The 12299-nt window shown below is 37.0% G+C and overlaps 1 protein-coding gene across 1 annotated transcript; it reads left to right on the top strand.

Moving 5' to 3' along the window:
- The first annotated feature begins 7995 nt into the window (after positions 1 to 7995).
- On the top strand, positions 7996 to 10395 carry LOC144659468 (homeobox protein ceh-63-like). The gene is made up of 2 exons (XM_078519911.1): positions 7996 to 8203; positions 9851 to 10395. Exons 1-2 carry the CDS (start codon positions 8098 to 8100, stop codon positions 10246 to 10248), a joined length of 504 nt encoding a protein of 167 aa, XP_078376037.1. The 5' UTR covers positions 7996 to 8097; the 3' UTR covers positions 10249 to 10395.
- Positions 10396 to 12299: the final 1904 nt, after the last annotated feature.

Here is a 12299-nt window from a genome sequence, read left to right as displayed (position 1 = left end):
TTTGACAAATCATTATTCGAACAGATTGCACTTATCCACGACTGAACTACAGTATTAGCAAGGAAGACAAATCGCCTACTTTCTACACCGGGTCCTCCTAGTGTTTCACAGGTCATAACGAGTTTCCGTAATCAAAATAAATATGTTATGCTACTTTTGAACAAATTTTGTTCTTTTTTTCTGTATGTACGTACATTCCAACAAAACTTAAATTGCATTTTGCTTTTTCAGGAGCTGAATCCGTATTCACACTGCTTTCAAACTTACATGACGGTTGACCTGACTGTTAGAAATGTGATCAATTTTAATAAGAAATGAAAAATAATAATAATTGCGTTATTTTTAGAATAGAATTGCAGTGTTTTTTTTTAATACTAAAACTATTTAACTTGGGTAGCAAAAGAAGAAAAAATTGTGCATCTAAGAAAAATGTTTGATGGCACTGACTCGACTTTTTACTATAAAAGGTCTGATATGAAATAATGGATTTTTTTTCTAGTGGAGGCACAAGTGTACTGACAGGTTAAACTATGCAAACATTTTCATTGTGGACACTAAGAAGTTTTTAACGTACCTTAAGGCTTTCAATAATCAGTGGAACTAAGTGTGGCCAGACCTTTTCTTGACCACCACGAGTCCTTTCCATTACTAATGCACTACACAGCGATCTTTTACTACACCTTCCAAGGTGAAAATACAAGTCAAAGCACCGTCCATCATCTCCTATCGCCAGTCAAGTCCGGGAAGTCAGCCTGCTTTCTCTGACTAAATATGATCGCAGCTCTTGGATTATAATTGATTTAAGGAAACAACTGCAGTACAAAGCTGCAGGTGTGTCCGGACGTGATGTTATTTTGTCTCACGAGAGGTCTATACTGAACTGATCCAGACGTCGTCGAATAAAACGACTTGACCCGGAAGTGACCAGCTTTTCCGCACGCAAAGTTAGCCCAGGGCCCGGTTGTTTTAAGGTTGGACAATGCTATCCACCGGATAAATCACTTTCCAGTGGATGGGTGCTGACAAAGCATACTGCGCTATCCACTGGACAGTGATTTATCCGGTGGGTAGCATTATCCACCCTTTGAACAACCGGGCCCAGAACTCATTTCGTTACACTCGTTACACTCATTTCGTTCACAACTTGATGGCGTTCGGTAAAACACATTGAAACGTCGACGCACTGTTCAAGTCATAGTCAGATGCTTTATTCCATTAGGCCTTTCTTGAGGGAATAGATTTTCTTAATTTAATCAATCAATTGCAAGCCAAACTAAACTTATTCAGTGAAGTCACTTGACTTATTCAACTCTTGAATAAGATGGTCTGCATGGGGGTACTTAATTCTCAGCTATCAGTAAATTTTTCAGGTCTCAGCCAACAGTTAAAAAAATCATTTCTCAGCTGACAGTTCAAATTTTGGCCAATTCTCAGCTATCAGTTAATTTGCTGACCCTCTAATAACAGATTACACACCTGACATATTTTCTTTCCAGTTCCCCCTTTCCTCCTCTGCAATGTTCTTTATTGCAATTCTGTTATTAAAAACTCGTAAGCCAACTGATTAGGAGGGCAGGGGAGAGTTCATCTGTCTTAACAAACTTGTCTTCGGTTGTAGGTTCATTGACCGTTACTTTCTTCAATAAGTCATCTCATGTTCAGGCTTGTTTTAAGAAAGTGCACTATAAATGTTATTATGCTGCTAGTGGATGCACGAGCCGTTAGGCGAGCTGCTGTTTTAGACCTCAAAAGTGCATTATTTTTAATAGGGCATAGAAAAACTATCTTCTATTTGGTTTAGAATAGAGCATAAAAAAATTGTTTATTCAAGTGCACGGAACTTCCAACAAAACATCGCCACTGAATATCGGTATAACCGGAATTCTACGGTATTTGTAATTCAGAACTCGTTCATATTTTTTAAGGTTGAAGAAACAGCAGTTTTCCACATACAAATCCTTATTTTTCGACTTTGGTGTAAAAACACAGTACGCTAGTATTTCGAACTTAAGCCTCCTGTAATATTACTAAAGTTCGAAATGACATTCTACAAATAAAACATCCAGTTTTTCATCATAATTTGAATGTGTCCGAATGATCCGTGGGTTCCCATAATAAACCAAATACCGTATTTATTCGATTAAGCGCCCAAACTCGAATAAGCGCCCACCCTGAAGGTAGGAAAAGTAAATAAGCGCCCACCCCCACACCACAAAAAACTGAAGTGAAGTGCACAAGAGGAGTATTGATTATTTAAATTGACTAAGTACTACTAAGAGACTTCCCCGAAGACCAAGTTTTTTAGTATTTTACAAAAACTTTGAATCAACAGTTAAAATTCTGCTTTGGTACATCTTCACGTTTTGTTATTATTTATTGTTTTGTTACAAAAATAAACTAAATACTTGCTGAAAATGGTGAAAAGTTAATAAGCGCCCAGCCTCGAATAAGCGCCCACTCTCAAGGTCCAAAAATTTAATAAGCACCCAGGGTGCTTAATCGAATAAATACGGTAAACTTACACAACAATTATGTTGGTTTATGTCTTCATGGCACTAAATGTATTCCCAGCTGGAATTAGCAAGTTTGACGCCACTACAGAAACACAACTGTTATCTGAAAAAATAAGCAACAGATAAGACTGCGACTCCCTTAATTAATTTTGACTACCGTAAGTAACTGTTCGGCTGTCATTATTTGCACTGCACACATTCGTCTTAATCCGGTAAGTTATTCAATTCGCTTTCATTTGACTTGAAAACTCTCATGTTGATGATTCACCAGTCAAGGCAATTTTGAAACGTCGAAATCAACGTGCACAACAAGAGTACCTGGCCGTTCCCTTGGAATTAGTAATACAACTTCATACTCAACACACATATCACCTCGCTATGATAAGTAGCTAAATAAGCAGGAAGTAATTTCAAAAAGTCTTGCTTCTTACTACATTGCGTTTCCAAACTCCCTTGTTTCTTTGTCTTTGGATAACAAATGAAACACTTTCACCCGTTTGTCAGATATTACTTTATTACTAAAACAGCTACAAGTTTGTACACATTCGAAACTGGTGTTCAGTGATACCAACCTGGCAAACCATGCTTCAATTAATGACAGTCAGTTGTCGTTTTCTCTTGGTTCGGCTCTGCGAAAATGTTGGATATTATCTCCTCCTCTGAGATAAAATAATAAAAAATAAATAGATATATGTTTATAGTGGTCATGCACTTAGCTTCATATCTCTACGAGATAGCTAGTTTACAGGCATGCCACTGAAACAGAGGAAATAATTATTTTCAAATAAACGTAACAAGGTTAAAAATCCCAACTAGCAGGAGGCAGACCAGTTGGCTATATACAAAGCGTGGTCGAGGATTTGAACTCGGGACAACCGAGAAACAAATACAGCTAGTGCCAGGGGCAGGTCTTAAACCGGGGACCCCCAGATTACAACACCAGCGCCCTAAACCGCTCGGCCACGCTTGCCTCCTGATATAAACCCCAAAACAAAAAATGTGTCTTCTGGCTGATGCGTGAAGCAGTGTACTGTCAAACAGTAAATATCATTTTACCACACTTTATTGGTAACGTCTCAATTTATGTACCTGAAGTATGCAGGTCTGGCCAGCCGAAATATACATCGTTGCTTTGCTGTGGTAGACTTCTTGTTCAGTTTTTTAACTCAGTTTTTGGCTGATCAGATCCTCAGTTTTTACATCCAAAGTACTAGCAGCAGGAATTTCGTGCACAGTTTCTTGCCATTTATCCAAACTTGAACTGAGAACTGTAACCGTATCATCGTTTGATTTTCTCCCTATCATGTCCTTGTCACTGACCTTTTCTGTTAAAGCTCCTTATATACCACAATAAATATGTTTAATTGGAATTTTTTTACTTCTTTCCCAATGTAACTTGTGTACAACAACACCCTCCTTACCTGTCCCCTCCACCCCCCCCCCCCCCCCACTATAGTGTACTTCCGGCTAAAGAAACAGTTGAATGTTTAGGAGGCTTTAACTGTTTTAGTGTATTTCATTATTTCTTCGAGGACACTATATTCCTTTAGGCAACATATAGAGTTAATTGTTAAACACTTTGTCGGTGGCGATCGGTAGACTTAATTTCACTAGAATGATTCATCCGATCTAAGTTTTTTGACTAAATTTTCGGTGGGCTCTGTCCACCTTCATCAGAGTAAAATCATTTTACTCTGATAACGGTGAACAGAGGCCACCGAAAATTTAGTGTTTAAAAAACTTAGATCTGATGAATCATTCTAGTGAAGTTTATTGTGACTTTACTTTTAAAAGCAATTTCATGTGGTAGTTATTAATTATGACCCAATTACATCCATTGTCCATTGTTGATACCAGTAAAAATCATTAGCCGATCGCTGAAAAAAATCAGTCAAGATTATGATAAATGTAGAAATTGCTATCGATTCACAATATTTCACACAGAACAATATGTGTTTTTTTCTGACTTCATCAAAATTTTAAAATCTGATTTGTTAGTCCTACAAAGCTGTTTTCACATATTTTAGACCTATGCAAATTTGGTATCGATTTTGCCTGCTTTACAAACTATTTAGTTTTCTGATACCTTTTAAGCAACCAAACAATTTTTGTAACTTTGATGAAAATCATCACTATTAATTGTTATTATTATTTCTGGAGCACGGAGCCCTGTAGGTATGAGCCGAAGCCACGCTTGTGCTAACAAGATAGCGCCGAACAACTACCCGTTTATTACATGGCATCTTTAAAATAAACCTGCTTCTCAAACAATTTTTTAACGCGGATCGTTTAATATCAAGAGCAATAAAAAAGTATGGCCAGTCAGACGGTACAGAGCGGTGCAGTTTTTCCACGACTTTATCGTCATTGATAGCAAATCCTATCACTGCACAGTTATACTTCGCGTGTCCAATGTTTTGGATTTTGGGGTCAATATGTCAACTATTATTGTTTTAATTTGGCAGAACTGTGTCTTTTAAAACTTCGCTCAGTTTAGAGAAATGAGCGCAGCTAATGAGTAAATATTGTTTTTGTTACTAGAAATTGTTAATGAAATATTCACATCTTCAAGCCGTCGCTGATGTAATTTTTTTTAATTATACAGACAAACACTGAAGTTAATCGATAGAAGAAACTTTTTTGCTCTTGCAGTTTGATAGCTAGAATTTCTTGAACTCTCCTTTCGGACCCTTCGTCTTCCAGTTTGCAAGCAAATAATGCCTTACATGATAGTGGTTGGAAGCTTTTCACGAACAACCGTGCAAAGACGGGAAATGTTGTCATTAATGCCTCTAGGATCCCGGATGTAGCTTCGTATTTTAGGAGTAGTTTTGTTTAATACTAAACTCGTGTCGATATAAAAAACCGCGAAGCGACAGATTCTGTGACTTATTAAAAGTTAAACAATGTCGACATGCTCACTTCGGATTCTGAGTGGGGTGCGTCAATAATCGTGGGCAATATATAACACGTGACAAAATGGATATTTTACAAATGAACTTTTATAACGCCTATGTGTTTGACAGTGATCGATGAAACCGAAAAAGTGACAGTTGTACATAAATTATTATGTGGTTATTCTAGTATTTCCTGTATCACTCACTCACGGAAATGTCACTCGTCAACGAAGAATTCTTAAGATTTTCGTTTTCAGCTAAAATAGACTTATTATTTTTCTTATTAAGAAAAATGAATCGGAAATTAGCTTTTAAATTAAAACTAAGGGCGTCGTCGGATATGACGTTTTTTTTTATTGAGATATACAAATCCTTCGACTGTTATCACTGTCGGATGGTTAGTGTATTTCTTTTACAAGTTTGAAACTTAAACCTAAAGAAAATTATACTATTCTCGAGTAGCTAGAAGCATAACTAGGATCTCGGAAACGTCTAGGTTAGTTTCCTTCCCGTGACGACTGAATATTTTGCTAACAGGTGTCTGTGTGAGTACGAGCAAAGTCATGTTCAACCACACTTCAAGTGGTTTGTGTTCTCGTCAGTATCTCCTTTTTATCAACTTGTTTTAACAGTTGTTGTAACAAATGTTGGATTGGAGAGACACTGAAATACAAATAAAAATCCAGTTGTTGAACTAATATACACTGATGGGGAGATGAAAGGACTGTGGAGAGAGAGCTATGATGACATGGTTTTTCCATGCCATGTGCCTTGTTCAGGTGTTAAAAATCTAAATCGAGCATCCCTGGGGGGTCCAGGCCTCCGGTGAGGGTTTAAAGGGCACAGCATAGTACACCATGCTGACGTGTTTTCACTCTCTTTATTGAAGCAGACAATATAAGTAGGGTCTTTATTAGATTAATGTCATCGCCATCTCTTACTAGAATGCACCGCCGCCAACTATGCCATCATCAACACGACCTCTTGGTTGATTTCGGATCTAAAATGGCGCTGTAATAATTTGCAAACGACAAAAAAGCAGGCATAGTTTACAATGCTCATCACGATAACAATAATTAAGAGTTTTTTGAGAATCCAAAATATCGTTCACTTATTTCTAATGCCAAAAAAACGCAGTCTTTAAATATGCATACCATGTAATATGGAATACTCCTAAAATGTCGTGCACAGAAAACTATCATTTACAGCACACGAATTTTTAATGTATAAAATCACTCTCACTTTGTTTTACAATTCTTTCCTTTTTATCCGGTGTTTATTTCCTAATTACTTTTTATCACTTAATCCTTTCGCTTTTATCATGCTTTTCTTGGTGTGTTTTTTTGTTTTGCACTTGTTTGCCTGCGGCTGTGTATTGCTAAGCACTTCTGAACAGAACTGAAAGCGAAACAGGTAACGTTTCGTGTTCATACCCAAGCCCCTCGGAACCGTCTTGGTTCCGCTGTTTCCGTGCAAGACAGCTGTGAACACGACTAAACAACTGTTTCCTTCGGCTCTATTATGCATCCACTTGATATGATTAACTCCAAATAAGTACATTTTGATCTATTGATGTGTTAATAAGTAAGAACAAAACTTCATTTTAACTGACAATTATGTTTTAAATGAATAGTTTTAATTGAAAACGACTGTATCTTTCGCAATTTTACAAACAGCTACTGACGTACTAACAATGTTTTCCCTTCGCAGAAAATACCCTTTCATTAGCAACTGGATTGAGTCAACTTTTTTCTACCTCTCAAAGCAGCAAAATCAGCCTGTGAACAATATTGGCCTTCACACAAGAAAATGCGAAAATGGCAGTCACGGCGGAAATGAGTTTATCTGAATGTTTCAATATATTTGTAAAAAGGAAATACCCTGTAGATTTAAAACAAGCAAATTCGGGTGGCTTTATAAAACACACTTTCGTTCATTGTGGTGATTTTAACTTGGATTTAAGGTTGCATGAAGAATTGTCACTGTTCTCTTTGCATTATAAGAATGTCCCCTGATAGGACACGAAACTCAGAAAAAAGCAACACCTTTTTCTTGCCGTTACGCACCAGTTTCCGTTAAAACTGTGAACTTTCCTCTTCCGATCCGGAAATTATCTTAGCCGGAAGTTTAAAAAGTCAAAGAGTATTTCTCCGCCGAAAGGCTCATGAAAAATTGACGTCAACGGACTTTAAAGAAGAAATAAGCTTTCGGCATTTAACCGATATCCTTTTAAAAACTGTTTCTTGAAAATCGAGCATCTTGTGAAATCGCAGTGAGAAAATATTTGCTCTGGCTTTATTCAGTAAATTGAAATGACTATGAAATCGACACTGCAGTAATTGACATTTTCAAGTGCAGTTGTGACTAATAGCTCTAATTGGACAACAATACACAGGCTTTGTGTCTCGCTTTAACGGAGTCCCTCTGACGACCGAGAGTGCCACTTTTCACACCAGTGCACCGCCCTGTAATATTCACAAACAACTATGGCGTCTTTGAGTCGAGAGGAGTTCCCGCCCGTACAGCCGCGGCAACCAGTATCTAACTCCTTTTCCATAAAAAGCATTTTGAATCTTCCAGAAGAACCTTGTAGGGATGAACGTGCACAAGTGTCGAACTGCGAACAAAACTGTTCCGTGGTTGGATTTCCTATCGTCCCTCAAGCCATCAGACCAGTTACCGTCAACATGGACGGAGCTTTGCCGCCCATGTACTGTACAACACAGTGGTTGAATGCAGCGAGTCATTTTCCTCCTTGGCTACTTGGTACTCGCTTTATGAGATTTCTTCCAGGTTAGTGAATTAGAGAAGTAAGAGCTTCAATCGAGTTTAGAGGTGCGAGCGCTCTCAGATAGGTGTATAATTTATCAGGATTAAGTAGTTCGTGCGCTGTTAGTCGACTGTGCTTTGTCTTCACAAGCTTTTGTTGTACACAAAATGAATTTCAATCAGATTGATTCATGATTTATGGAGTGCGAACAAGACTTTTGATGAAGTAGAATTTGATTGAGAGCGCGCCGGCCAAGGTATGCAGATGTTGATGATTATGAACAGCAGTTGAACGTCATAAGTTTGCCGAGGCAGCTTTCATTGTTTACCCTCGATTGACAAGCATTGCGCAAGTTCTTCTTAAAACTTGGAGGAAAGAAATCTCTATTTGTGGTAGTGTTTAATGCTATTAATGGCAAAAAAGTGTAAAGTTTTAGCAACAGAGACAAATAACTAGACACTGAAACTATCATCAAAACCACACACAGCTTCCAGTTTGCAGTCATAAAGCTAAGCTTTGTCGTGCTGGTTAAGCAGCTACTTCAACTGCGAAGTTTTTTGTTCTTCTTTTGTTAATTTTGTCCTTTTTGAAGAAGATGTATTTGAATTTAGTACTAATCTTGAGAGCACATCATCCGGGAGAATGACCCACTCTCAGGCTTTTGTGTTATCGCTGTTCAGTTGTATTTACAAAATCCGACGCAAGATGTAGAGATGTTTTTTCCCTGTTTTTCTTTTCTTTTTTTACATCTTTTCGCCTGAAATAAGACATGAAACCCGGGCACGAGACTTCTTGTTGTAATGGCATGTGGCTCTCATCAAATTATATTAAACGCGAAAATGAAGTTTCTCTCCTACGGATTACTGATGGATTTAAAGCGTTGATTTAAAACGTGTCATCTCCAGCTCTATCACGATGCCGATGCTAAATTTATCAGGGTTCAACCTTCCAAAAGGGCACAGAAAAGCTTTTTTCGACACTGAATTCTGTTAGTGGTTTTCTGAAGAACGTATTAACAACTTAAATTAACTCTTTTATTTCTCCCGACATCTCAGTTCACCTTTCAGCAGTTCAACTCTTTGAGCTTTGCGCAGTTAACGCCTTGTAATTCCTGCTGAGAGTAACAAAACAGATGAGCACTGTACAGCATAGCTCATGAAATCATTAGCATCACCTGGAAAGTTGAAAAAAATAAAATTCTTCAAATATTTTTTTTAGTCTAGGAAAATGACTCAAGAGAGACTACTTGCACTTGAAGCATGCGCATTAGAGATTTTTTTTTTACATGTTTCAGCTATTTTCTATAACTTGTCTCAAGTTACTTTCAGTTTCCATGATTCATATGTTGATATGAGATACTGATATATGAGATATATTCAGTTTCCATGAGATATATGTTGATTTATTTTGGATGTGTTGATCCCATGTAAGCCCCCATAGTGGATGGCAAAAATTGGCTAACTTTGTCGCTTAACTGAAGACGTGAAGGAAACAGCAAGTGTAAAGAGAGTTTTGAAAAACCTTTAGTTATGTTTACTTGGCCTGTATTCACCTTTGATTCCATATTATATCCCGTATTTGGAATTTCGTTAGCTGTTCAAAGAATAAGCAGGTTTTGTTTTACAGGTAACAAACAAATCTTAACTTATGGACCCTTCATTCTATTGTAGGCGTAACACCTTACCTACGAAGAAGGCGTAATGTGCGAAAAAGGAAACAAAGACCTTTGTTTACACAGCAGCAAGTGCAGGCCTTGGAGCAGGAATTTACCAGACACCGCTACGTATCAGAAGAGAAACGAGCAGAACTAGCCTCAACACTGAACCTCACTGAAACACAGGTGAAAACATGGTTCCAAAACAGACGAACAAAGTGGAGAAAAGAAGCCAGGGACGAAATGGAAACTGCTTTGATGGACAGTAAGAGGCGATGGAAAAACGAAGCCGAAAAACAACAAAGCCTGCCTACATCTTCAACGCCAAACAGTCAAACCAGTTCTTCTGCTCGGCAGTCTCAAGTGTTTATAGACTTGGATAGTTATAAGCTTAAAATAGCTCAGAAAGTTTGATTTCATTCCTTTCGCTGGAAAGCAGACTAAAATGAGAGGTGAAAAAAAAAACGTAACAGGAGTTTTGTTAGAAAATCTTTTTGACGATGAACATAACAGGAGTTTTGTTAGAAAACCTAGTCGATGAAAAAGTGAAAAAAATGTTGAATGTAGTTGGGTATCACTTGTATTCATGTATTATATTAATAATCAAATCTAGCTAACATGTTTGGCTCACAATTTTAAATTTGGAATGAAAAAAGGAGCACTGAAATCCTACTATGCCGGCTACAAAACAAAACTTGTATGCTGAATCCTTATTTCCAGAAACATAAAAATTAAAACAGAAAATCAAACATTTACATGATTACGAAGTTTGTTGTATTGAGGTCTAATGATTGGAATTTTTTTCGGGGGGGGGGGGGGGGAGTCTCCTTAAAAAAAGGTCTAACGAGCTTAAAGAGATCTTCCTGTTACGAAATAAGTGTAAATTGAGCAATTAAGGGGGCCTTCTTAACTACAAATTTGTTGCTAAGAAAGATTTCTGACCGTGAACTTTTGAAATTCAAACCTCATTAGGATAAGAGTTTTGCACGACTTTGTTCTATTGAAGAGTACTTCAAGAGTTTCAAATCACGGCCATTTGACAAGTCACATGACCGGAATAGAAAAACCCTACAACTAAAGGGTATATAGATCTAAAAATTAAAATCAGTGCCAACAGATTAAGAACGTGCGCCTGCTAAAGGCTTTGTATTGTTTTTATGAAATTCGCATTGGCGTAATAAAGACCCGTATTTTCAGGCTTTCGGGTATGTTGTCTCTAATTCTTTAAAAGGAATCGGAACTCTACCTTTTTCTCAAAAGTTTTAGGGATTTTTTACTTCAAGGGCGCGGTTTAGGACTGGCACTAGTTACGCGCGCGCAATATCAATTTTTTCAATGCAGTTGTCATCCCCACAAAAAATTTACCGTTAAGCATTGCCGAGCACTCCAAAATAGCTTGCCACCAAAAACCATCTTAATCAATTCCTTAGCAACTGCTCTACCTCTGTAGTTAAGAAGGACCCTCCTTAAAGTGATACATGAAAGAAAAGTGGCAAATGCACTGGCTATCTATATATCTTATTCTAGACGTTTACATTCTGATATCATACAATTTAAAAACAGTCTTTGAACAATATAAAATGAAGAGTGCTTTTTTAGACTCAATCAATCTGCAAAAAGCTGAGTAGTCAACAGAAGTTAAGAATTGAGTACGTAGTTCATAGCTGCATTGTTGTCGAGTACAGTTGTACATCTACTGAGTAACGGTCACCTTTCTACAGCAGCCGCCTCTCTGCAACGGCTAGATGAGTATGCACAGATTACTACCACTTAAACCCACTACTTATCATATTCCTACATGTTATTATCCTCTTAAATCATAAGTAAAAACAGCGATGGTCCTAATAAACATTTTTTCTTATGTTAATAATAATAATAATAATAATAATAATAATAATAATAATAATAAAAAGGTTCTTATTGCGCATTTAAAATTCTCAATGCGCTTACAATTGCATCATGATTAAAAGGATAAAAGACAGGAGAAAAACTGATGAAAATTATGAGCATCTATGTTAAATTCGCAAGTTTTTTGGGGGAGTTTTGTTGTGTCTATCAGTTTCTTTTAGAATATGATTGCCAAGTCGATTTTTTATGAGTTTTTTTAATAAAATCTAGAAAACCAGCTTTGTGACAATCTTTTTGGCTTCTTGTTTAACTGTAATGAATTTAGTTGCTAACTATTAAAAGTTTTGTCTACATTTCACTGAACAAAAGAGTTTATGTCAATAGAGTCCAAGTCAGAAAAAACAACGCTAAATGGTTTTTAAAACGAAATAACATAATGGATTAAGCTTAATCGATTTTATTCAGCCATATCTTGAGTTAAATGAAGACATTGTTTGGTTATTATCTGGTAAGTGCTCTAGAGTAACAAAAAAAGATTGCATCCTAACTTCAACTGTGACTGAACAGAAGAACTCTTCAAATCAAGGGTGCACTCAGCTGTTGGCAATCGCTCCTTT

This window comes from Oculina patagonica, chromosome 7 (genome assembly GCF_052425735.1).
Source record: "Oculina patagonica isolate OP01 chromosome 7, crgOcupat, whole genome shotgun sequence".
Taxonomy (NCBI): domain Eukaryota; kingdom Metazoa; phylum Cnidaria; class Anthozoa; order Scleractinia; family Oculinidae; genus Oculina; species Oculina patagonica.
The sequence above is the reverse complement of the archived record's forward strand: the minus strand, read 5'-3'. Positions and strand labels throughout refer to the sequence as shown.

Excerpts from the sequence above, each read along its gene's own strand:
- LOC144659468 (XM_078519911.1), top strand. The coding sequence starts at position 8,098 with ATGGACGGAGCTTTGCCGCCCATGTACTGTACAACACAGTGGTTGAAT. Across the intron at positions 8,204-9,850 it reads CTTTATGAGATTTCTTCCAG|GCGTAACACCTTACCTACGA; the intron begins GTTAGTGAATTA and ends ATTCTATTGTAG.